At 44.3% G+C, this 26,569-nt stretch overlaps 2 protein-coding genes across 3 annotated transcripts in view; both read right to left on the reverse strand.

The window, feature by feature from the left end:
* Positions 1–16,595: 16,595 nt before the first annotated feature.
* Positions 16,596–19,735, reverse strand: LOC102119088 (farnesyl pyrophosphate synthase). Its single transcript, XM_005593351.4, has 2 exons — positions 17,656–19,735; positions 16,596–17,294 (listed from the first exon to the last, which is right to left on the reverse strand). Exons 1-2 carry the CDS (start codon positions 18,092–18,094, stop codon positions 16,675–16,677), a joined length of 1,059 nt encoding a protein of 352 aa, XP_005593408.3. The 5' UTR covers positions 18,095–19,735; the 3' UTR covers positions 16,596–16,674.
* Positions 19,736–21,291: 1,556 nt separating this feature from the next.
* The window catches only part of FUNDC1 (FUN14 domain containing 1), a 53,143-nt gene continuing 47,865 nt past the window's right edge, over positions 21,292–26,569 (reverse strand). For both annotated transcript variants that reach the window (XM_074029439.1, XM_074029438.1), the window contains exon 4: positions 21,292–21,599. In XM_074029439.1, the coding sequence (XP_073885540.1) occupies positions 21,573–21,599 (27 nt within the window). In that variant the 3' untranslated portion in view covers positions 21,292–21,572. The remainder of the gene's footprint in view (positions 21,600–26,569) is intronic.

Below are 26,569 nucleotides of genomic sequence, written 5' to 3' on the forward strand. Positions count from 1 at the left end.
GCCCAGGTTCAGGGAGAGCAGCCATAGGACCCACCTGGGAATAGGGGCAAAGAATTCGCAGACATTTTTAAACTGCCATAATTCATTATCACTGCAATTGTACAGATGGGACCCCAAAAATATGTTTCACGAAAACTATTGAATCTATGCTGCTCAAAAGACAAAGTGGTAGTACAGGCATTTCAGCGTCGAATTTAGTGTTTCCTTAAGGGCTTGGAAGACGCTATATAAACATGCATTGCCGTGTAATCAAAGACAATGGTGGTTTCAGCATAAACCTGCTCTGGACCGTGACTCATGCCTATCTGTCATAGAATCATGCTATGTGTTAACCGCGTGCTTCATTGACTTTCGAAAGTTGACAATTAAAGCTGGTTTGAAGATTAATTATAGTGTAAAAGAAGGAAAGAGTTGTCAAGTGTTCTGTCAGTCTATGTGATAGTGACACCATTTACAAGTATGAAGGAACCGTAGCATCTCTGATCAATTAATTTTACCATGTTTATGCAATCGAATTGTGTATCCTTTTTGGAACTACAATTTGAGGGAATGAAATGATGTCCTGCAGTTTAATTTGACAAAAATAACAAAAAAAACATTAATTTTCTTTGAGAGAGAGAGAGTATCTCACTCTGTCACCCAGGCCAGAGTGCAGTGGTGCAATCATGGCTCATTGCAGCCTCGACATCCTGGGCTCAAGCAGTCCTCCTTCCTCAGTCTCCCAAGTAGTTGGGACCAAAGGTGCATGCCACCATACCCGGCTAATTTATTTTTATGATTTTTAGAAGCTGGTCTCAAGCCCCTGGGCTCAAGTGATCCTCCCGCCTCAGCCTCCCAAAGTGCTGGGATTACAGGCATGAGCCACTGCCCAGCCCCATTAATCTTTAGTATAGTAATTTTGAGTCCTCTGTTTAGACCGTCAATATTACCTCGGTCTTTCAATGATATTTGCTTACAGAAGTAAAGTTGAACATCCAGATTTTTTGGTTTCTTTTGTTTTGTTTTGTTTTTTGAGATGGAGTCTTGCTCCGTCACCCAGGCTGGAGCGCAGTGGCACGATCCTGGCTCACTGCAACCTCTGCCTCCCAGGTTCAAGCAATTCTCCTGCCTCAGCCTCCCAAGTAGCTGGGATTATAGGTGTCCACCACCACGCCTGGCTAATTTTTTTTTTGTATTTTTAGTAGAGACAGGATTTTACCATGTTGGCCAGGCTGGTTTGGAACTCCTGACCGCAAGTGATCCGCCCACCTTGGCCTCCCAAAGTGCTAGGACTACAGGCGTGAGCCACCGTGCCCTGCCTAGATTTTTTTAAAATGCTGACTTCCTTTATCATCTGACTGAAAGAAAATACTAAACGGATTTTATTTCATCAGGACAGTGAATAAAAAACAAGACACCCCGCCCCCTGCCCCGCCCCCCCACACACACTTAGGCATATTATGCTGAAGAAATTTTCTGCCAGCAAGTCTGAGGATTGTGTAGCCACTCCAAGTCAAGTACCTTCTCCCCAGTCCAGTAAAATGACATTAGCAGCAAAAGCTCAGAGTATGTGAGTAATGCATAATTAACACATTTTGAAAATCATGTGGCTAAGACAAGTAGGTCTTTCCAAGCTCTTAATGTACAAAAAGATTTTACATATTCAGTGAGGAGAGGAGAGCAAAACAGGCTGGCTGAAGAAGAGATTTCAAAAAGGTGGGATAATTTTTTAAGTGAGAGGAAGGCAGAGGTCCTCGTCCCCGGGTCCTTGTATAAAATAGCAATTGGCTGCCGAGATAGGGAAAGCAAAGTGTTTTTATCCTCTCCACCCAAGGTGGGACTAATGATACTGTTCATAGCCCCGCACCGAGTAGGTGCACTGGAGCAGGAGAGGACATCCTCAGCAACAGGTCACAGAACAAAAAGCAGGGAAGAGAACCAATGGGAGAGGGTTGAGGGTTGGAGGGAGGGCTAGTTTGGTAAGGAAACCTGAAGTTATCAGAAAAACAAACTGGCCGGGTGCGGTAGCTCAGGCCGGGCACGGTGGCTCACGCCTGTAATCCTAGCACTCTGGGGGGCCAGGGCAAGTGGATCACCTGAGGTCAGGAATTTGAGACCAGCCTGGCCAACATAGTGAAAGCCTGTCTTTACTAAAAATACAAAAAATAAGCCCGACATGGTGGCATGCACCTGTAATCCCAGCTACTTGGGAGGCTGAGGCAGGAGAATTGCATGAACCCGGGAGGTGGAGGTTGCCTTGAGCCGAGATGGCACCACTGCACTTCAGCCTGGGTGACAGAGCAAGACTCCAACTCAAAAAAAAAAAAAACAAAAAAAAAACTATGTTAAAACACTGGACATCCCTTTCCCAATGGATTCTTCTCACTTTACTAAGAGTGGCTGAGCCCCACAATCTTTCACTCTTTCTTTGCTATTGAAGAGGCTACAGGGGGCATTACTCTGGATCATGTCAAAGATTCAGCATATCTTAAAACTGGGAGGAACCTTAGAGACCATTAGGTTCAGCCATTTTCGTTTGGAGAGAAGTCCTCTGGCTCTCAATACATGACTACTTTCTTCTCTTCAAAGGTCCCTGGGCTCAATTATTAGTTGTCAACTTTGTACGACTATTCCCACTTCTAAAGTCTCTTCTGCAAACTCCACTTTCTCAGAGCTCTCTATGAGCTCCAGATTCTTAGAATTGTCCATGATTTCCCACAGGGAAGTCATAGTGGCCAAATGCCACAGTTTCCCAAACTTCTCAAGCTTTCACTTCATTGCTGGAGAGTGGAAGATTGGCTGGATCATTGTGAATTTGAGAATTGTGGTAATTTCCTGGAGAACTTCTGAGAACCACCTGTCCCAGTCCAGTGGTTCGTGTTGAAAGCATCAGTGACTGTTTCTCCAGCCTTCCAGCTGCAACCTTCCGACCCTTACTCCCCCACTCCTTCATATTCCTGTGATCCTTCAAGCCCTTTGTTTCCTGCAATGCATACAATGGCCCAGTTTTCCTGACCAAACTCTGCCTTCCTGTCAAAGTTTGTCTGTAGCAGGAGGTGTCCAAACTCTCCCCCTGAACAGTGAAAACCAAGATTGCTATTCCAAAGCAGGGGTTGTGGAAATGATAACTTCCAGAGTGTGGGGTGCAGTAGCGCCTGGCACAGGAATCACAACACACTGTACCAAGGGATGCCCAAGAGACGCAGACTCACCATACCTCTTTTGATTGCAAGTATCAGAAATTCTTTGGAGCAAAACATATATAGGAGAGGTATTATAAGGATACCTAGGTGTCTCCTGGAATCTAAGGAAGTGTTAGACAATCAAACTTCAGGAAGGGCAGAGAACAGGGCTTGAGGAAAATGGGGAACTCATGAATCCCTCTGTCCCCATCTCTAGGTTTTGTTTCTCTCTGCATTTCTGCCTTGTTCTTCTCTTTCACTGCTGAAAGGTTTTCTCCGAATCCCAAGCCAAATGGAATAAAGATTCTGGATTCGTTTGTGCAGAAGAAGCAAGTAGAGATAGAAAGAGGGCAATGTCCCTGCACCAAACCTCTACTGGGGTCAAGCTCACAAAAATGTGAATGTAGTGCGAGCACATGGAGGCCAGAGCCTCTGCCTGGAAAGAGGGCATGGCTGGGGCCCTGGTTAAAAAGAGAAGTCTGAGCTGGTGCAGAATCACATTACGAGAGATGCCAGGGGTTCACTGTGGAAGTGATAGTTTCACTTTTCATGGACAATGGTTCTTCAAATCTACATGGAGTAACAAACCCAGGAAATATAAGGCACGTGTGCCACTTGAATTCCATTTCCTGCTACTAGAGGAATGCTGAGTGGAGGCAACTGCCAAACAGCTCAACAGAGAAAGAATGTAAGTGAAAATAAAACAAATGAAAAGGAAATCAAAAAGAAAGGAAAAGACACTCCAAATGAAGGTGCAAACAAAAATTCTAGAACACATGAAGAAATCTCATGCTAAGGCAAAAGCATGCAACAAAATTAAAATTTTGACATGAACTCAATACATGTAAAGTCAATGTTATGAGACAGAAAAAGACTTTAAAATAATTATGTTTGGGATGCTCCAGGAGATCAGTGAAGACAACACATCTATTAAAAAGAGGGCAGGACTGTGGAAAGCAGTTTGGAGCTTTCTCTAACAACTTAGAACTACCATTCAACCCAGCAATCCCATTACTGGGTATATATCCAAAAGAAAATAGATCGTTCTACCAAAAAGACACCTGCACTTGCACATTCATTGCAGCACTACTCACAATAGCAAAGACATGGAATCAACCTAGGTGCCCATTACTGGTGGATTAGATAAAGAAAACGTGGGCTGGGCGCTGTGGCTCAAGCCTGTAATCCCAGCACTTTGGGAGGCCGAGGAGGGCAGATCACATGAGTTCAGGAGTTCAAGACCAGCTTGGCCAACATGGCAAAACCCCATCTCTACTAAAAATACAAAATTTAGCCAGGTGTGGTGGTGGGCACCTATAAATCCCAGCTACTCGGAGACTAAGGCAAGAGAATCACTTGAACCCAGGCAGCAGAGGTTGTAGTGAGCTGAGATCGGGCCAGTGCACTCTAGCCTGGGCAACAGAGTGACACTCTGTCTCGAAAAAAAAAGAAAGAAAGAAAGAAAGAAAATGTGGTACATGGATACCATGGAATGTTATGCAGCCATAAAAAAGAACAAGATCGTGTCCGTTGCAGCAATATGGATGCAGCTGGAGGCCATAAACCTAAGCAAATTAACACAGAAACAGAAAACCAAATACTGCGTGCTCTCACTATAATTGGGAGCTAAACATCAGGTACTCATGGACATAAGGATGGGACCAATAGACACTGGGGACTACTACAGTGAGGAGCGAGCCAGGGAGTAAGGGTTGAAAAACTAACTATTGGGTACTATGCTCACTTACCTGGGTGATGGAATCTTTACTCCAAACCTCAGCATCACACACCATACCCAGGTAACAAACCTGTACTTGTACCCCCTGAATCTAAAAAGAAAGTTGAAATTATTTTTTTTAAAAAAAAGCCTGTAAGGTGGCTCATGCCTGTAATCCCAGCACTTTGGGAGGCAGAGGTGGGTGGATCACGAGGTCAGGAGTTCGAGACCAGCCTGACCAACATGGTGAAACCCCCATCTCTACTAAAAATACAAAAAAATAAAAAATAAAAATTAGCCGGGCGTGGTGGCACGTACCTGTAATCCCAGCTACTCAGAAGGCTCAGGCAGGAGAATCGCTTGAACCCGGGAGGCAGAGGTTGCAGCGAGCCGAGATCGCGCCACTGCATTCCAGCCTGGGCAACAGAGTGAGACTCCATCTCAAAAAAAAAAAAAAGAAGAAGAAGAAAAAGAAGAAGAAGGCAGGGCTCCTTCCCCTCTCACTGGGCTTCTTCCCCACCCCCTAGGCTTCTAACCATAGCCCCCAGCCCTTCTGAGCCACCCAACACCCACGGACCCCACCCTCCTCTCCCTTAAGGCCATTAGTCCCACACAGTGAACCCAGAGCTATTTCTTTGCCTTTGCGGACTCTGCTTGGCCATGGCCCCAGGAGGTCAGATCCCCTCTTCTCTCCTCTGGGTGCTGGGCTCAGTGAGTACGCTCCACTGTGCTCCAGATCCTGCTTTCGTCTGCCAGATGCCATTTTGCAGAAGGTCTATTCTGCTGTTTTGACAGCTTTTTAAAAGAAGTCGGCCAGGCACGGTAGCTCACGCCTGTAATCACAACACTTTGGGAGGCTGAGGCGGAAGGTTGCTTGAGCTCAGGAGTCTAAGACCAGCATGGGCAACATAGCGAGACCTCGTCTCTACTGATAGTGTTTTTAAAAATTAGCCAGGCATGGTGGCACAGGCCTGTAGTCCCAGCTAGTCTGGAGGCTGAAGCAGAGGGATCACTTGAGCCCAGGAGGTCAAGGCTGCAGTGAGCTGTGATTGCATCACTGCACTCCAGCCTGGGCGACAGAGTGAGGCCCTGTTTCTAAATAAATAAATAAATGAAGTTAATAGTCTTTCTTTTATAGAGCAGTTTTAGGTTTACAGAAAACATTGATCAGAAAATATAGAAAGTTCCCAAATGCCTCCTCCCCACAACTACCACCATCCCCCTACCAGAGTGGTACATGTGTTACTATTGATGAACCTCCATCAACACATCATCATCACCCAAAGTCCATAATGTACATCAGGGTTCACTCTTGGTGTTGTATATCCTATGGGCTTGGACAAATGTATGTCACTTCTACATTACAATCATACAGAATAGTTCTGCTGTACTAAAAGTCCTCTGCACTTTTTGCTTGTTTCCTCCCTTTCTCCCCACTAACCCCTGGCAACCACGTATCTTTTTACTATCTCTATAGTTTTGCCTTTTCCAGAAGGTCATATAGTTGGAATCATACAGGAAGTAGCCTTTTCAGATTGGGTTCTTTCACTTAGCAATATGCATTTAGGGTTCCTCCATGTTTTTTCTTGGCTTGATAGCTCATTTCATTTTAGCACTAATAATATTCCATTGTCTGGATGTGCCACAGTTTATTTAACCATGCATCCACTGAAAGAGATCTTGGTTGCTTCCAAGTTTTGGCAATGATGAATCAAACAGCTATAGACGTTTGTGTGCAAGTCTGTGTGTTATATGTAAATATTCAACTCATTTGGGTAAATAGGAACATAATTGCTAGGTCGCATATTAAGAGTGGGATTAGTTTTGTAAAAACCTGCCAAACTGTCTTCTAAAGTGACTGTACCATTTTACATCATCATCAGCAACGAATTAGAGTTCCTGTTGCTCCAAATCCTCACCAGCATTTGGTGTTAGCAGTATTTTGGATTTTGGGTCATTCTAATAGGTGTGTGGTGGCATCTCATTGTTGTTTTAATTTGCAATTTCTTAATAACATATGATGTGGAGCATCTCTTCCAATGCTTATTTGCCATCTGTACATCTCCTTTAGTGAGTTGTCCTTTGCCTATTTTTAAGTTGGATTGTTTTCTTATTGTTGAGTTTTAAGTGAATACTCTTTTATAACTATGGATTTTCAAAAAAATGGATCTCCAAATTCTTTCATGGCATTAACTACAAGCCACCCCAGTGCTCCCCGAAATGTTTCACAGACCGTGGGTTGGGATTTTCCCTCTCTTTCCTGGCTCTCACAGGAGCTTTTTGATCTGTGGATGTGGAGTATGCAATTGCACAGGCCACCATTGATGGGCTTGCTTAAGGGCCCACTTGCTAACTAGAGCTACAGCCCCTGCATCTTGGCCCATCCTGCCAATGAAGGGACATTTGCAGCCACAATGCAATAGTACTTGCGACAAAGAAGCAATACATTGGCAACTGCCAAGGCTTGTTTTTAGTCATGTCAAAATCCCACAGGATACAATTCACCTCTCTCCCAGGCCTTTCAAATTCCACATTTATGTATATATATCTGGAGAAGAGGAGGTTGGGTGAGCAGAACACCACCGAGACTCTAAATCAGCTGCAGCAATGGGTCAGCTTACACTCACCCTCTTTGACCCAGATGGCAAGTGCTGCCATACTTCTACCCAGAGCTGCTGAAGAATGCACAGGAAAAAGCGGGAAGTCTTCAACCTGGAAACAGGGTCAAAAGGATCATAGAAAAGATGAAATAGGCCAGGCACAGTGGCTCACACCTATAATCCCAGCACATTGGAAATCCAAGGCAGAAGGATCACTTGAGCCCAGGAGTTCGAGACCACCCTGGACACCACAGGAAGACCCCGTCTCTACAAAAATAAAAGTTTAAAAATTAGCCAGGCATAGTGATGTGCGCCTGTAGTCCCTGTCAGTTGGGAGGCTTAGGTAGGAAGATCACTTGAGTTCAGGAGTTCAAGGCTGCAGTGAGCTATGACAGCACCACTTCACCCTAGCCTGGGTGACAGAGTGAGACCCTTTCTCAAAAAAAACAAAACAAAAACAAGACAGAATACAGGGCTTGATCAGTATGAGTGATAGCTATGATTAATCTGATTTCTTCACTGACTGATTTGAACTTGAGGCATATCATAAGCTTATTCCTGCTTCTCTGACCAAAAAGTATGGAGGATGTTACAATAAGTTGAGAACCCTGCAGTTATGACAAACACCAGAATCTGATGATGACTTCAATATAAAAATATAAAAAATCACCAATATAAAAAAATCACCAAAAAAGTAGAAGGTGAAGGAAGGTGGTGAGAATATAAAGAAGAAAGATGATACTTTCAACAAGGAGATGAAATGAACAAAGCCCAGGTTTTCCAAAGCCGACTTTACAGCCCTCAGTGCTGGTAAAGAGAAGAAGAAAGAATATTCTTGGGGCTTTAAGGAATCAAGAGTTTTGAGAAATTTCAGAAAGAAATAGGCCCAGGAAAAATGGGGACAAGGAGCAGAAGCCTGTGGGAATTGGGAGTACCTCCCACCCCTTGCTCTTAACCTTCCACTCTGCTTCTGACAGTAACTTGCCTCAGGCGGCCACTGCCATGGTCTCCATGACAGATTTGGACTTGAAGCAGCTACTCGGTGAGTCTCCAGAAGGAAGAGCCTTCTGTGATATGGAGGATGAAAGAGACTCCCTTAGGGTGGGATTGGCCTAGGAATTTAGAGTTCTCTTCCCTCCCGGAAGGCCTGCCAGTGCCCCTGAGGAAGGTCATTAAGGAGCTGGTTCAGGCTGCCAGAGCTGCTGAGAGAGAGAGCAAAGGGAAGTCCTTCGCCCAGGATACAGGTGGCATCCTATTGGACATGGAGATGCAGATATGGAAGCTGAGCAGCCAGATTTGCTGTGAGGTGCATGGCCAGTCATCTTGCTCCATGTCTGCCCTGCAGCGAGGACACCCTGGTCAAACTTGCTCAATACCTTCAACTCCGTGAACTGTCGAGTGCATCTGAAGGAGCCTCTAGAGGAACTTGAAGAAGCCACTGTCAGGGCAATGCCAGAGCAGATGGCCACGCAGCAGGATGAATGCCAGGCATAGACACATGCAAGATTGCAAAGATGCTGGAAGAGGAGAAGGACAAGGAATAGAGAGAACAGGTTTTTTTGTTTTTTGTTTTTTTCTTTTCTGGTAAGGAAGAAGAAATGAAGAGCAGGGCCTGGAATAAATTCCAGTGGAATGATGAAATCAAGGAGGTGCTCTGGCTGGTGGTGAAGATGAACCTGGAGGGCTCGATCTAGAAGGAAACAAGACGCAGTGTGGAGAGAACTGCAAGAAAGCTTGCCTGGGTGACAGAATGCAAACTCTCTGACCTCAAAGCTGGGTGCAGCCCAGGTTTCTGTGTAAGGAGAGCAGACCACAGCATAAGTCGTTGACATCAATACTGAACAAGAAGAAAGTAATGACTTCTTCTAAAGTCAAGGTGAAGAAATCATAGACTGAGACTGCTAAAAAGATCCTTATGCCTTCAGCCCACATTGCCAGTCTCATTGTTTTGCCTTCAGAAGGTCAGGGAGGTCTACACACCAGGCCTCAAACAGGATGCTCTCATGCAAGGCCTCGGTCGGGAGTCTTGCCAATCCTGCTTTTCTCAACCTGGAAGATTCATCAAATAAAGACTTTAATTATTACTTCATCCTACTTGTTCAAAGCTGTGTCCAAGGAACTGGCTCTAAGTGGGAACTCTGTATTCACACCCCTAGACCAAGATTGTCCAATCCACAGCCCATGGGCCGCATGCACCCCAGGATGGCTTTGAATACAGCCCAACACAAATTCATAAACTTTTTGAAAACATGATGAGATCTTTTTGCGTTTTTTTTTTTTTTTTTTTTTTTTTTAGCTCGTCAGCTATCATTAGTGTTAGTGTATTTTATGGGTGGCCCAAGACAATTTTTCTTCTTCCAAAGTATCCAAGGGAAGGCAGAAGATTGGACACCCCTTCTCTAGACCCTTGGAAGCACCTGCTGTGGACTGAATGTTTGTGTCCCCACCCCAAAATTCATATGTTGAAATCCTAATCCCCAGTATGATAGTATTAGGAGGTGGGGCCTTTGGGAGATGATCAGGTCAGGAGGGTGGAGCCCTCACAAATGGGATTAATGCCCTTGTAAATAAGGCCCAGCCGGGTGTGGTAGTGTATGCTTGTAGTCTGAGCTAGTTGGGAGGCTGAAGTGGGAAGACGGCTTGAGCCCAGAAGTTTCAGACCACCCTGGGCGACATAATGAGACCCCGTCTGAAAGAAAGAAAGGAAAGAAAGAAACAAAAAGAAAGAAAGGAAAGAAAGAGAGAAAGAGGGAAAGAGAAAGAGAGAGGAAGGATGGAAGGAAGGACGGAGCGAGCCAGGTGTGGTGGCTCACGCCTGTCATCCCAGCACATTGGGAGGCCGAGGCAGGTGGATCACTTGAGGTCAGGAGTTCAAGACCCGCCTGGCCAACATGGTGAAACCCTGTCTCCACTAAAAAAAAAAAAAATTAGCTGGGTATGGCAGTGCATGCCTGTACTCCCAGCTACTCAGGAGGCTGAGGCAGGAGAATTGCTTGAACCTAGGAGGCGGAGGTTGCAGTGAGCCGAGATGATGTCCCTGCACTCCAGCCTGGGTGACAGAGGGAAACTCCTTTGAAAAAAACAGAAAAGAAAAAAGAAGAAAGAAAGAAAGAAGGGAAGAAAGAAAGAATGAAGAAAAGAAAGAAAGAAAGAAAGAGAGAGAGAGAGAGAGAAGGAAGGAAGGAAGGAAGGAAGGAAGGAAGGAAGGAAGGAAGGAAGGAAGGAAGGAAAAGAAAGAGAGAGAAAGGAAGGAGCCCAAGAGAGAACTCTCTTGTCCCTTCCCTCATGTGAGGACACAGCAAGAAGTTGGCCATCTGGAACTCTGAAGAGGACCCTCCCCAGAACCTGACCATGCCAGCACTCTGATCCTGAACTTCCAGCCTCCAGAACTTTGAGAAATAAATTCCTGTTGTTTATAAGCCACCCAACTTATGGGATTTTGTTGTAGCAGCCTAAATGGAACTAAGATGGTTGTGTTCGGCCATTCTCGCATTGCTATAAATACCTGAGGCTGGGTAATTCATTGAGAGAAGAGGTTTCATTGGTTCCTGGTTCTGCAGGCTTTTACAGGAAGCCTACTGCCAGCATCTGCTTCTGTGGAGGCCTCCAGAATCTTCCAATCATGGCAGAAGACAAAGGGGAGCAGGCGTATCACATGGCCAGGGTAGGACCTGCAGAGGTGGAGGGGGGTTGGAGGTGGGGTGCCACACACTTTTAAACAGCCAGATCTCATGAGAACTCGTATTGTGAGGACAACATTGCGTCATGAGGGACACTCCCTCATGACCCAAACACCTCCCACCCGGCCCCACCTCCAACATTGGGGATTAAATTTCAACATGAGATTTGGGTGAAACAAATATCCAAGCCATTCAATGACACTTGAAGAAAAAGTCACAGGTCTTTCATGTATGAAAGTAAAAATGAAACTTTCTAAAGCCCAATTCCTTTGGGGTATCACCCTCTAGCTCTCCGTAACCACTCCTTCCCCTCAATTTCCTGGCTGAGTGGACAGTGGCACTGGAACAGCCCTCTGAGAAGAAAAACCCCAGGAGTTCTTCCTGGCTACAAAGAGCTCTCCTGCTGGGCTCCCCTCGGCAAAAGCTTTCCAGAGGAGCAACAGTCTAAATTGCAGCACCACAGTTTGCCACAGACATCTAATGAGGACCCAAACCTGGACCCAAGTCAGTCTTTTATGAACGGTATCGACAGCACAAAAGCTTCACTCCCACTTTCCACTCAGCTCCATTTGGCAACAACCTCTCAGACCGCAAATCTTCCTCCTCTGAGTCTCAATATCCATTTCTCCAGGGCAGCCTCTTCAGAAGGCATTTTCAGCCCCCAGCAGCAGCTCTTTTAAGAACCCAGCCTCATCCTCCACTTCCCTGAGCCATATGGCCAAACAACACTCAGTCAAACTCTTCAGAGCCATCTTACAAGTTTCCCTTTGCTGGCTCCCAACACAGGATTTCTTCTAGCAGCTCCTCCTCCAGTGCACCACTTTCTCTTGGAAACTTGCTTCCAGGGGTACAGCTTCCCTCCACCGGACAGTCTCTCAACTGCTTCCCAGAAACTGACCATGGTGGTTCAAATGAAGAGCTCAGGGATGGCAGCCGAAGAGGAACAAAGTTACTGACCTCATCCTTGAAACCCACCACGGTTAGCAGCCCAATGCTTCTCAAAAAGAATTTGCCTATTATGATGAAATCTTGCTGTCTGGCCGGGCGCAATGGCTCACACACGTAGTCCCAGCGCTTTGGGAGGTCGGGGTGGGCAGATCGTTTGAGCCCAGGAGTTCGAGACCAGCCTAGGCAACATGGCAAAACACCATCTCTACTAAAAATGCAAAAATTAGCCAGGTATAGTGGTGCACGCCTGTGGTCCTACCTACTCAGGACGTGGAGAATCACTTGAGCCTGGGATGCGAGGCTGCAGTGAGCCATGATCATGCCACTGCACTCCAGACTGGGTGACAGAAATAGAACCCATCTCAAAAAAAAAAAAAAAGAAAGAAAGAAAGAAAGAAAGAAGAGAAGAAAAAAAGAAAGAACGAAAACTTGCTGTCTTTAAAAAAAAAAAAAAAAAAAAAAAAAAAGGTTGGGCATGATGGTTCATGCCTGTAATTCCAGCACTTTGGGAGGTCAAGGTGGGTGGATTATCTGAGGTCAGGAATTCAAGACCAGCCTAGCCAACATAGTGAAACCCCGTCTCTACTAAAAATACAAAAATTGGCCGGGCGTTGTGGTGCACACCTATAATCCCAGCTACTCAGGAGGCTGAGGCAGGAGAATCGCTTGAATCCAGGAGGCAGAGGTTGCAGTGAGCCAAGATCGTGCCACTGCACTCCAGCCTGGGAGACAGAGTGAGACTCGGTCTCAAAAATTAATTAATTAATTAATTGAATTAAATAAAAATTAAATTAAATTTAAAAAGGAACTTGCTTGGTTCCTTTGGGCTTCATAGCTAAATCACTGAACATCTGGTGGAGGGACAGATCTCAGGATGGACAGAGTTCTAGGTTCAGGGGATAGGACGATGTGTGTTTCTGAGTTCCAACACTGTGGTAAATCAGTTTGTAAACCTATGTTTGTAATCCACCTTGGCATTTGGTCAAAGTACCTCATGGAGTCCCATAGTCCAAGGGCTCCTTCTGGTTACAAAAGGATTCATGGAATGGTCATGGCATCTGTCCCATCCTCACACTGTGTTTAACAGGACAGAAACCTGGACTAAAGACACAACTGAGAGAACTAGCCTTGTCTCTTTGAAAATACATTAGGAACACCTAATGCATACTTATCGTGAGGGGCCAATTTCTCCTCTGAACATGACAATGAAACTCTCTTAGAGAAAGGGCTTTTATAGATTCGTCAACTGCAAGACAATTGCAATAGGATTTTTAAAGGCACTTATTTGGGGCTCAGTTTTCAACATTACCATTAACTGCACTGTATAGAATGATACTGTTCATGGCATGTCATATTATAGGAAGACATAATTCCAATGCCTTTATGGTGGAAGAGAATTAGATAGCTCACATCCATTTCAGCACTTGAAACACTTCTCGAAGACCTTTTTAAAAAGATATGCCTGTTTCTGAGATAGAGACAGTTTTATTTAGTTGGGCTTTTTACAGTTGCATTCTGTAAATCTGTGACATCCTGACTTGAAGGTCATCAGGGCCCAGAAAGCCAGCTTTCCAATCCAACCAGAGTTCCAGTTTTGTTTTTCCAGAGTTCATACAGGTGGACCCAAAGGTTTGACCAAAGCTCTCATTGGTCAAATCTTCATTTCTTTATGGGCAGAAGTTACAAGCAGTTCCAAGTCACAGACAGACACGCCAGTTTGCTTCATTCTTAAAAATCCCCTTGGCAGCACTGCAGTAACAGGCCTCTATGAAGTGTCTGTCATGTAGAAATAGGCCTTGATGGCCGGGCGCAGTGGCTCACGCCTGTAATCCCAGTACTTTGGGAGGCCGAGGCGGGCAGATCACAAGGTCAGGAGTTCGAGACCAGCCTGGCCAATATGGTGAAACTCCGTCTCTACTAAATACAAAAAAAAATTAGCCGGGTGTGGTGGCATGTGCCTGTAGTCCCAGCTACTTGGGAGGCTGAGGCAGAAGAATCGCTTGAACCCAGGAGATGGAAGTTACAGTGAGCTGAGATCGCGCCACTGTACTCTAGCCCGGATGACAGAGCGAGACTCCATCTCAAAAAAAAAAAAAAAAAAAAAAAAAGAAATAGGCCTTGAAGTCCTTGGACCCTCCATGCACTGGAGTATACATTAATTCAAAGTAACACGCGGCAAAGCTTGGAGGATGGATCGAGATGGACTAGAACAGATATTCCAGAGCTTCCCAAGTCACCAAGTTGTTCACTAAATGCTTCACAAGGGTTTCTAGAATTGTGCCTATGATATCCGTACCACAAGGTGTGTTTGAACTGTCTGCTCTAGCTAAGTTAATTCGAATATGTTAAGTGTAAACAGTATGTGGGTGAATTGTATAGTTATGTAATTTATGCAAATTCAGAATGTGATAGACTCTATAGAACAAATGACTCACTTTCTTCCACAAATAAATTGCAAGGGGACAAAAAGGGAAAGGAAACCTATAAACTAAAAGAAACTTAAGATTCATATTAGCGAAGTACAATGTGTGAAGCTTGTTAGGATATTAATTTGAAGATAAAAACTGGTTTTATTTATGAGCCAATGGGAAAAAATAGAACATTTATTGGATATTTAATGAAAATTCGAATTGTTTAATTTTTTTAAGTGTGATAATGATATTGTGGTTCTGAAGGAATGAAGGAATAAAGAGAGAAGAAAAACAAAGGAATTTGGCCTTTATCCTCAGTTCCTGGGAGGTAACCTCTAAACCCTTGAAATTTCCCAAGTGCTAGGAGCATCTTGGTTAGGCAGGGTGGACCCCTCAGACCCTACCTGATAGTTTAAGCTAATAGATGGCTCAGGGTGGAGGCTGGCCTTACCAGAAAGACCAATCACGTAATTAGAAGGTTGGGGCTTTGAGCCACATGATATCAGCCTGCCCTGTGGGAGTAGAGTGTGACTGGAGCTTGAGTTCAACCACATGGGTAATCATTCTACCAACCATCCCTACATAATGAACCTGCCAAAAACTCTGGACACCAAAACCTATGCAAGCTTCCTGGGTTGGCAGTACTCCATGCATGTATTGCCAAATATCTATGCCAGAAGGTTAACACATCCCTGATGACACAGCAGCTTCATATTTGGAACCCTCCCAATCGAGGATTCTTCCCCATGTGTCTCTTATAATTTGCATTCTTTGCCTGTAATAAACATGGCTGTGAGTATATTGGGTTTTGATGAATTCTATGAGTCTTTCTAGCAAATTATTAAAACTGAGAAGCCAAGAGGAGCCTCTGGCTAACAGCTGTCAAGGAAACGGGAACTTTAGTCATACAGCCAAAAGAACCAAATCCTACCACAACCATGTTAGTTTTGGGACACCCCCCGGCCCCACCCCAACTTACAGTTGGTATCAGAAATCTTGGGCAGACTTAGCAGTGGAGGACTATGCCCTTAAACTTGAGTCTGGCTACTTCCAGGTAGAAAGAAAAGAGGTCCTGTCTTTGAATATACATATGAAAGCATTTACAGATGAACCAGTATGTCTTAGATCCGCTGCAAAATTACCTAGGGTGTGGGGAGAAGGGAGTTGGGACATAGATTGGCCATGTGGAATCACAGAAGATGGATGCTGGGAACATGAGAGTTTATGAAACTATGAAACTATTGTCTCTGCTTTTGTATGTGATTTAAATTTTCTAAAATGAAAATAACATAATGATCCACGCATTAAAAATATGGATCACTACCCTCCACCATGTGGTAGGCAGAATTCTAAGATGGCTTCCAAGATTCTAGGCCCATGGAATACACACATTTTCAGCCAATTATTCAGTCAAACACTAATCTAGGTGGTGCTGTGAAGGAGTTTGGCCGATGTGATTAAGATCCCGAATCACCTGGCCTTAAGATAGGGTGATTATCCTGGGTCAACTTGACCAAATTAGGTGAGCCCTTTAGAAAGCTGGGACTCTTCTTAGAGAAGAGACTCACAGAGAGATTTGAAGCATAAGAGGGATTCAACAGAAGGCAGGTTCTTCATTGCTGGCTTTGAAGATGGAGGAGGCCACATGGAAGGGAAGGTAGATGGCCTCTAGAAGCCAAGAGGAGCCTCTGGCTAACAGCTAGCAAGGAAACGGGGACTTTAGTGATACAGCTAAAAGAACCAAATCCTACCACAGTCATGTTAGTTTGGAAGAGGACTTCCAGTCCCAGATGGGCATGCAGACAGACAACAACTTGATTTCAATCTTATAAGCTCCTCAACACAGAACTCAGCTATGTCGTTGTGCCAGACTCCTGACCTATGGGAAAAGTGATCTGAAAAATGTATGCTGTCATAAGCTGTAAAGTTTGTGTTAATTTGTTATGCAGCAATAGAGAACTGATACAATCAATAAAAATAAATTCCAATTATAAAAAACAAACTTTTACACATTTTTGAACCAAATTTAGAAAAATATATTTATGACTGTGGTGCAGGGAAGGATTTCTTTTATTTTCTTTCTTTTTTTTTTTTTTTTTTTTAGGTTACACAATAATTTATTGAGAGCCTCCTCTCCCCTCCCTTGCAGTCTCTAGGTTACTTTTTCTGCTTATAGATTTTGCGCAGCAGCCCCAGAAAGATGGCTGGGGTCAGGGGTGCTGCGTACTGTTCAATGAGACCCATAATGTGGCTGTAACTGTCTTCCTCATATTGCAAGAACACGGCCGGCAGATCCAGCTCCTCATATAGTGCCTTCACCTGGGCCACCTTCTTGGCCTCCTTCTGCCCGTAATTCTTCTTCAGGATCTGGTACTGTTCTGGAGTGGCCTGTTGCAGACGCTGAACCACCAGCCAGCTGCATTTGTTGTCCTGGATGTCAGCGCCAACTTTGCTGGTCACACTGGGGTCCCCGAAGAGGTCAAGGTAATCATCCTGAATCTGAAAGAACTCTCCCATGTCCAGCAGAATCTTCTTGGCATTGGCATGGTTCTTCTCGCCATCAATTCCTGCAATGTACATGGCTGCAGCTACAGGAAGGTAGGAGTAGAAAGCTGCCTTGTACTTGACAATAGATTTGTACCTCTTTTCAGTGAATCTGCCAAGACCCACATTGCCCTGAGGGGCTGTGATGAGGTCCAGGGTCTGCCCAATATCAGTCTGATAGGAACTCTGCAGGAAGAGCTGGATTAGGTCCAGGTAATAGGGCTGCTCCAGGCCAGGCGCGGTGGCTCACGCCTGTAATCCCAGCACTTTGGAAAACTGAGGCGGGTGGATCATCTGAGGTTGGGAGTTCGAGACCAGCTTGACCAACATGGAGAAACTCTGCCTCTACTAAAAATACGAAATCAGCTATGCATGGTGGCGCATGCCTGTAATCAGAGCTATTTGGGAGGCTGAGGCAGGAGAATCACTTGAACCTGGGAGGTGGAGGTTGCGGTGAGCTGAGTTCATGCCACTGCACTCCAGCCTGGGCACCAAGAGTTAAACTCCATCTCAAAAAAAAAAAAAAAAAAAAGAAAGAAAGAAAGAAAAGAAAAAAGAAAAAGAAAGAAAAGAAAAAATAGGGCTGCTCCGGGTAATAGAGCTTCAGCAGGTGGTAGATACATGCTTCTAGAAGCATAGCATCATTGATGGCATCCAAACCCATGCTAGGCTTCTGATACCACCAAATCTGTCCCTGGGGGGAGAGGGATGAATCCATGATGTCATCTGCCACCAGGAAGAAAGCTTGCAGCAGTTCCACAAACCAGCCCATGGTCAGGGCCCGCTGGAGACTATCAGCATCCTGTTTCCTCGGCTCCACCAGTTCCCGGGATGCTACTAGCACCGTCAAACCCTGGTGATACTTGCCTCCAATGGCATTGTATTCCAGGACCTCCTTGAGCTGGGCAATAGCATCTCCTGTCTCTGAGTACCCCATCTCATCCTCAGTCAGCACCCTAATGATCTGGGAGAAGTGCTGAATGAAATCCTGCTTTCCTTGGGCATAAACATCTGATTTCTGGTCTCCATTCATTCTGTGGGAGGAGTAAAGGGCTCTGTTCCTGAATGTGGGTTCCTGCTCAGTCAGGATTTCTTCAAATATAAAAGGCACAAACTCTAAAGGAAAAGGTCAATAAATTCAACTATACTAAAGTTACATACTTCTGGACTATAAAGGCACCAAAAAATAAAGTGAAAAATAACTCTGTGGAGTAGGAGATGCTATTTACAACACATAAAACTTAAAAAGAATATTTTTAAGAAGCTCCTACAAATCAACGGGGGGAAAAGAAGCCAGCAGAATATGAATTGGTAACTCATAAAAAGGAAGCTTGAAAAGCCAACAACAAAAAGATGTCCAATATGACTATTCATCAGAGAAATGCAAATTAAAACAGTAATAAAATATCATTTTCCCCCATTGGATGGACAAAAGCTAAAAATTCAGATAATACCACGTTTTGGCAAGGATGTAGGGTAACAGAAACCGTCATGTCCTGCTGATAGAAGTGTTAAATTGTATAGGCACTTAGGGAGCAACGTGATAATATCTAGCAAAACTGAAGATGTATATACCCTTTGACCCAGCAGTTCTACTTATGGGAATATATTCTAGAGAAAATCTTATACGTAGGCTCAGGGAAACATATATACAAGTGTCATTGCAACATTATTTGTAATTCAAAAAACTGCAAGAAACCTAAATGTTCATCGACAAGATAATGACATTAATTAACTTTTCATTTTTATCAGTTCTCAATATGCTCATTTAATCTTGACTGCCGACCCATCTGGAAATGATCTGGGACTATGAACTGCTTATTACACCAGCTCTAAGAGTTACCTGCCATTCTCTGGATTGTTGTCATCCTCAGAAAAATGTTTTCACTGACTGTGATCTTCAAAGAAGGCCTCTGAACCAACAGGGATCAAAAGTGCCCAATATATCTGGAAATCCACTTTTACCCAATGATGAATGACTTGTTAAAGTGAGCTGGAAATTGCTGTGCTGAAAGAGAATATAGGTAATCCAAGGGATGCAAATGAATGCTTCTAAGCTACTGAGAAAGGAATCTTCTTTTCAAAGGTGCCCCCCAGTCCACGTGATAATTCACTTCATTTAATGAAGCTTCGCATAGTGAAGCTTAGTGTCTAAAAGCCAGTCTGTGGATTCCTCCAAACATACTAGACTGAGGCACCATGTTCCACTGTTCAGAACACATTCAGCTTTGGCCAGGCGCGGTGGCTCACGCCTGTAATCCCAGCACCTGAGGTTAGGAGTTAAAGACCAGCCCGGCCAACATGGCGAAACCCTGTCTCTACTAAAAAAATACAAAAATTAGCCGAGCGTGGTGGTGGGTGCCTGTAATGCCAGCTACTCAGGAGGCTGAGGGAGGAGAATCGCTTGAACCCAGGAGGCAGAGGTTGCAATGAGCCAAGATGGCACCATTGCACTCCAGCCTGGGCGGCAAGAGTGAAACTAAACTCCATCTCAATTAAAAAAAAAAAAAACAAAAAAAAAACAAAAAAAAAATAAACAGAAACAAACAAAAAGAACACATCCAGCTTTTTAAATCACCTCCAAACTTTGCCATCTTCATTTTGGTTTTATTTATACCTTACTGTCTCAGATGGAAAATGTCTGAGTAAATTTGTCTGAATAATGGCTAGTAAAAGCATGAGATACCCTCAAGAAGCTGCTTATGTATGAATTTAACAAAATAAAGAAACTGGAGAAAGGATTCTTCTGTTGTTCTTTATCTCTTCCTGACAAACTTGTACTTTTAAAGGGATTTTTATGCCCATTCTAGATCCAATTTATATTTTAATTACATCGGATGTTTATAAGGGAGTACATATTGGAAGCAGGTGTACATCATATTATTTATAATTGTTTTTCTTGGATACTATCTAATGCCTTCCATTATAATAATTGACTAAATAGAACTAGCCAAGATACACTTTTCCACTTTTGCTGAGATACAATGGAGTGCTATTTTAAAATTCAAACAATATATTTTCCTAAAATACTCCAATTGCAGTAATGCATGAGATGCTACAAAATGTATATGAGTTTGATTAATCGTTTTATGAATAATCATCACGTAATTACCCAGATTTATCACTTTAAATTAAATGAAAATGATTTCTTGCAAATGTGTACAACTATGGAAGTGCTGACTTTTATTCTCATTTGCTGTTTGAACCATGCCACATTGTGACATGCAAAGTCATTTTCTCTCTGTGCTAATTATCCAAAAGTGAATTAAAGGCGCTTTTCATTTACCTAGGTGTACAAAATCAAAAACTGAATTGCTAAGTCAAAGCACCGAGCAAAGGCTCTAGATTTCTTCCATTCTAACCCTAACGAGTTTTAACATGATGACCATTTTATCAAGCCAAAGAAGGCTTTTCCTGCTTAAAGTAATCACTAAGCTCAAGGAAATAGAGTGTCTAATTATAACAAACTGATGAAAAATTAAAATAACAAATAAGATCCTTTATGTGATACCTGGGGGGCAATAGGCAATACCATATCCTTAAGAAGTTAGTCAAGGAACAAGTGGGGCCGCCCACAGTAGCCTCTCTTTCAGGGCCAGAGCCCTACTCCAACGCAGCATTCGCTCTCCTTTCTCCATCATGTGTCCAAGACATTGGCTGTCCCCTCCCCTCTGGCAGCCTCCACACAGGAGTCCACACCTATTTCTGTGCTCCTGAGATCATTCATTTGGGCCAATGCATCAGAAACCACCTGGATTTTCTGAGATAGATGTAGAAAGTGCTTACATCATGCCCCACAGAACAAGCTCCATTTCTCTTACTATTTCTCTCTTTCAGGCCCCGCTTGCTCACTTTGCCACAAGAATGCCTCTTGCTGACGTCTCCTCGCAGGGCTCTGCCACCTCCTATCTTTTGCTTCTCCTGCTTTCTGCGGCCAGATCTTGCCTAGTCCTTAGTATCTCTGCTGGTTCTTAGGTAAAGCCATGTAACCCTCCTACAAGTCCAAATGTGTCCCTCATTACTTGCTTAGAAAACAAAGTATTCTCCTTGTGTGGGATCCATCCCCTAGGGGTCTTATGAGGAGTTACAAGTGGGAATAACTAAGAAAAGGTTTTTGTTGTCTCACATCTACCTACCTGCTCTGGCTACCTCACAGGAATCAGAGATAATGTAACCAGACTCAGGTTCAGCTGCTTGCTGCTTGAAAAGCCAGACACACAAGAAGCAAGGTTTGATGGAAGGAAAGCAGGTTTACTCAAGTGCTAGCAGCTTGGGAGATGGCCACACACTCAAGTGTCAAAAAGTCAGCTCAAATTCTCGGGCTGGCTCAAGGGGTTTTAAGGGAAAGGTGTGCATAGGCTGCAGGTCTGCTTGTCGTTTTCTGATGGCTAGCTTGAGTAATTGACCATCCGGAGGCCTGGTTAGCATCATCTCGTTGGAGGTCAGGTTATGGATTAGCTGTGCACCAATTTCTTCTTGGAGGGAGGAAAATTGCAACTGCCAGTTCCACTTCATGCCTGGATTGTTTCAAGATTAGCCTTTGGAATTCAAAAGCAAACAGGTAAATGGGTAATTCTGTAGCAAGAAACAAATAGAGAAAGGGGTTACTTTTAGAGTAAGCTAACAAACTGGTTATACTGGTTAAAATAATACATGTGAAAGACATTTTTTAGTTATAAAGCACTGTATACTTTTGCTTGATGATTATTTATTCCACTGCCCCCAGTTTACAGGTGATACAACTGAAGCCCAAAGAGGTTAAATAACTTGCCCAAACGTTTAATGACAAAGATTGACTTTAATCCTGGTCTCTAACCCACTGTCCTATAATTCCTTCCATTCATCTGAACTGCTTTGGGTAATTCACAGATTTCTGAAGGCTTTGCTTTCCCTTTCTCCACTAATTTGGGATTAAACATGACCTTTCTCCTAGGGCTTTCTATCACATTCACACACCGGCATGCGGTCATTCACATAGATCTTATTGTTGAGGAAATGGAAGGAAAGGCATTATTCACTCTTCTACTAATTCATTCATTCAACAGATATTTTCTGAGCATCTATTTGGTTCCAGGAGCTGTTTTAAACTCTGAAGACACAGTAGTAATCAAAATAGACAGAAACCCCATGCCCTTGTGGAACTTCCATTCTAGTGGGATGATGAACAAATACATCACATATTTAACATGAAAGATGCTGGCAAATGCTAGGGAGAAAAATAAGCAAGGGAAGGAGGATAGGGAGTGTCAGGGGAAAGAGGAAGGAGGTTGTAATTTTATTTTATTTTTATTTATTTATTTTTTGAGACGGAGTTTTGCTCTTGTTGCCCAGGCTACAGTGCAATGGTGTGATCTCAGCTCACCGCAACCTCCGCCTCCCTAGTTCAAGCAATTCTTCTGCCTCAGCCTCCTAAGTAGCTGGGATTACAGGCATGCACCACCACGCCTGGTTAATTTTGTATTTTTATTTTTATTTTTATTTTTTATTATACTTTAAGTTCTAGGGTACATGTGCACAATGTGCAGGTTTGATACATAGGTATACATGTGCCATATTGGTTGGCTGCACCCATCAACTCATCATTTACATTAGGTATTTCTCCTAATGCTATCCCTCCCCCAGTCCCCGACCCCCCAATAGGCCCCGGTGTGTGATATTCCCCGCCCTGTGTCCAAGTGTTCTCATTGTTCAGTTCCCACCTATGAGTGAAAACATGTGGTGTTTGGTTTTCTGTCCTTGCAATAATTTGCTGAGAATGATGGTTTCCAGCTTCATCCGTGTTCCTGCAAAGGACATGAACTCATCCTTTTTTATGGCTGCATAGTATTCCATGGTGTATATGTGCCACATTTTCTTAATACAGTCTATCATTGATGGACATTTCAGTAATTTTGTATTTTTAGTAGAGATGGGGTTTCTCCGTGTTGGTCAGGCTGGTCTCAAACTCCTGATCTCAGGTGATCCCCCCGCCTCAGCCTCACAAAGTGCTGGGATTACAGGCATGAGCCATCATGTCTGGCCTGCAATTTTAAATAGGATGGTCACAGAGAAGTCTTCCCTGAGGAGGTGACATTTTGCCAAAGACCTGAAAGACATGAAGAATCAAACCATGCGGCTATGGGGAGAAGAGCACTCCTAGCAGCAGAAACACCAGTGGAAAAGCCCTGCGTGAGAAGTAAGCCAGGTCTGTTGGCGGAGCAGCCAGTGTAGCGGGAACAGAATGAACGGGGGAAAAACAGCAAATAAGGACAGAGAGGTGACATGGATATCATTGTGCAGGTCCTTGGCGGCCATTGTAAGGAATCTGGCCTTTAATCTGAGTGGGATGGCAGGCTGTTGGAGGGATTTGAGCTGAGGAGTGGCTCCCACCCCCACATCACTCCTTCTATTTTCCCCCTCCAGCACCCCTCATTCCAAGTTTTGGGACAAGGGCATCAAGTCATCTGGGTCTGGGTGGGAAGTTCAGGCACCACTTCCCCTTTTCTCTGGGATAGCTGCACTTTGAGTCTGTCTTTTTTGGAAGAAAAAATAAAAGAGCCTAATTAGAGGACACTTGTTTTCCAAGACATCTGTGGGTTGCCTAAAGTCTCTTTGCAGAACAGGAAGGGAAAAACCTAAGAACTATGAGGTTAGGAGAGGCAGCAGACACAGGTAGCTTTGAGGAAGTCAAGGAACAAGGGAAAACTCAGTCCAGAAACCAAAGAATTAATACCTGATACGTGCGTAGGACCATCACACACGTTCAATAGTTGACAATTCCGTGTCCCAGGGACTTAGACAGAGCAGACGGCATTAGCCCTGTCTATCGTGTAATGAGGAATCTTGAACACAGAGATTCCGTGATGTGCCACTAGTGTAACCGCCCAAGGGTTTCACCTTGCCCGCTGCCTAGACAGAGTCAATTTATCAAGACAGGGGAATTGCAATAGAGAAAGTAATTCACGCAGAGCCAGCTGTGCGGGAGACGGGAGTTTCATTATTACTCAAATCAATCTCCCTGAGCATTCGGGGAGCAGAGTTTTGTTTTGTTTTGTGTTTTGTTTTTTTGAGATGGAGTCTCGCTTTGTCACCCAGGCTGGAGTGCAGTGGCACAATCTCGGCTCACTGCAACCTCCGCCTCCTGGGTTCAAGCGATTCTCCTGCCTCAGCCTCCCGAGTAGCTGGGATTACAGGAATGTGCCACCATGTCCAGCTAATTTTTGTATTTTCAGTAGAGATGGGTTTCACCATGTTGGCCAGGCTGGTCTTGAACTCCTGACCTCAAGTGATCCACCGGCCTCAGCCTCCCAAAAAAGTACTGGGATTATAGGTGTGAGCCACTCCGCCTGGCAAGGGAGCAGAGTTTTTAAGGACAACTTGGTGGGGTGGCAGTAGGGGAGCTAGTGAGCCAGGAGTGCTGATTGGTCAGGTCAGAGATGAAATCATATAGAGAGTCAAAGCTGTCTTCTTGAACTGAGTTCCTGGGTGGGCGCCACAAGATCAGATGAGCCAGTGTTTCGATCTGGGTGGCGCCAGCTGATCCATCAAATGCAGGGTCTGCAAAATGTCTCTAGCACTGATCTCAGGAGCAGTTTAGGGAGGGTCAGAATCTTGTAGCCTCCAGCTGCATGGCTCCTAAACCATAATTTCCAATCTTACAGCTAATGTTAGTCCTAAAAAGTCAATCTAGTTTCCAGGCAAGAAGAAGGTCTGCTTTGGGAAAGGGCTGTTATCATCTTTGTTTTAAACTATAAACTATAACTCAGCTTCTTCCAAAGTTAGTTCAGCCTATGCCCAAGAATGAACAAAGACAGCTTGGAGGTTAGAAGCAAGATGGAGTCGACTACGTTAAATCTCTTTCACTGTCTCAGTCATAATTTTGCAAAGGCAGTTTCAATCGCACACAGATATAGGGCAGAAGTGGATCCAGAACACAAGTGGCAACTCTGGACTATAGTGCGCCCACACTGTAAGTCCAAAAGATTAGAAGAGTCTGAAAGGGGAAGTGGAGGCAGCTCTCCTCAGGAGGAAAGATGGGGCCGTGAGGAGCCAGCTCTTTATGTCATCACACACAAACTTCTTACTAAGATGAATCAGCAAAAAACAAAGTCAAGAGCTCTTGCTGGGAGAGCAGGGGCCTTGCCCTCCTCGGCATGCCTGATTCATTGTGTGCTCACAAGAAACTCCCCTTGATTATGATCTCCTGGGGACCATGGGCAGGACTTATTCCATTAGATGGGAATGAACCCTGAGCACCTCTCCTAATGGAAGCTATGAGGTGATTTCCCTCTGGAGGATAAGCCAAGCTGGCAGGTTCATTGTAGCCTCAGCCCAGATACAGTTGATGTTGGAGCCTGGGGCTCTGGTCCATCCTTCCCAAGTGTCCTTCCTAACGGGTTCAACGTCTCGAAATCCCTCTTGTACTGAGGCCCCTGTCTCCCACACACTCCCTTTATTTCTTCCCCAAGTCCTGAAGTTCAGAAAGCAGAGTTGGAGGGAGAAGCTGTTGCCTGGGGCCTGAGAAGCTGAGTTTCTGGCCATTGATAAAATTATCCTTCCCCCCAGTGCACCAGGGCTCCCTGACATGGCTATCCCTGCTTATTTTCCCTCCACTAACTGCTCCTAGGCTTCTCATGCTTCCTTATTTGGAGGGGAGGAGTAACAGGGTTACCAGCTGACACCAACACTCTGCCATTTCATCATCACTCATCATTACATGTGTAGTTACCACGTATTGAGAACCTGCTGTGTACATGTCAAGAACTGCATTCAGCGATTTATATATATTTCTCAAAAACTGAAGGGATGAGATTTTACCCTACTTACTGTTGCTGGAAAGGGGTCCTGATCCAAACCCCAAGAGAGGGTTATTGAATCCTGCACAAGAAAGACTTCGGGGTAAGTCCATGAAGTGAAAGCAAGTTTATTAAGAAAGTAAAGGAGTAAAAGAATGGCTACTCCATAGGCAGAGCCCCCGCGTGAGCTGCTGGTTGGCCATTGTTATGGTTATTTCTTGATTGTATGCTAAACAAGGGGTGAGCTATTCATGAGTTTTCCGGGAAAGGGGTGGGCAATTCCCATAACTGAGGATTCCTTCCCTTTTTAGACAATATATGATAACTTCCTGACGTTGCCATGGCATTTGTAGACTGTCCTGGCTCTGGTAGGAGTGTCTTTCAGCATGTTAATGAATTACAATTAGTGTATAATGAGCAGTGAGGATGACCAGAGGTCACTTTCATCACCATCTTGATTTTGGTGGGTTTTCCGGCTTCTTTACCACAACCTGTTTTATCAGCAAGGTGTTTATGACCTGTATCTTGTGCCGACTGTCTGTCTCACCCTGTGACTTAGAATGCCCATCCTTCTGGAAATAGAGCCCAATAGGTCTCAGCCTTATTTTACACAACCCCTGTTCAAGATAGAATCACTCTGGTTCAAACAACAACATTATGAAGGAAACCAAACTGATTGCACCCCATAATATACTTCTTTGGCGTATTTCAAGATGGCTATTCAGAGGGGCTGC

This window comes from Macaca fascicularis, chromosome X (assembly GCF_037993035.2).
Source record: "Macaca fascicularis isolate 582-1 chromosome X, T2T-MFA8v1.1".
NCBI classification, from domain to species: Eukaryota; Metazoa; Chordata; class Mammalia; order Primates; family Cercopithecidae; genus Macaca; species Macaca fascicularis.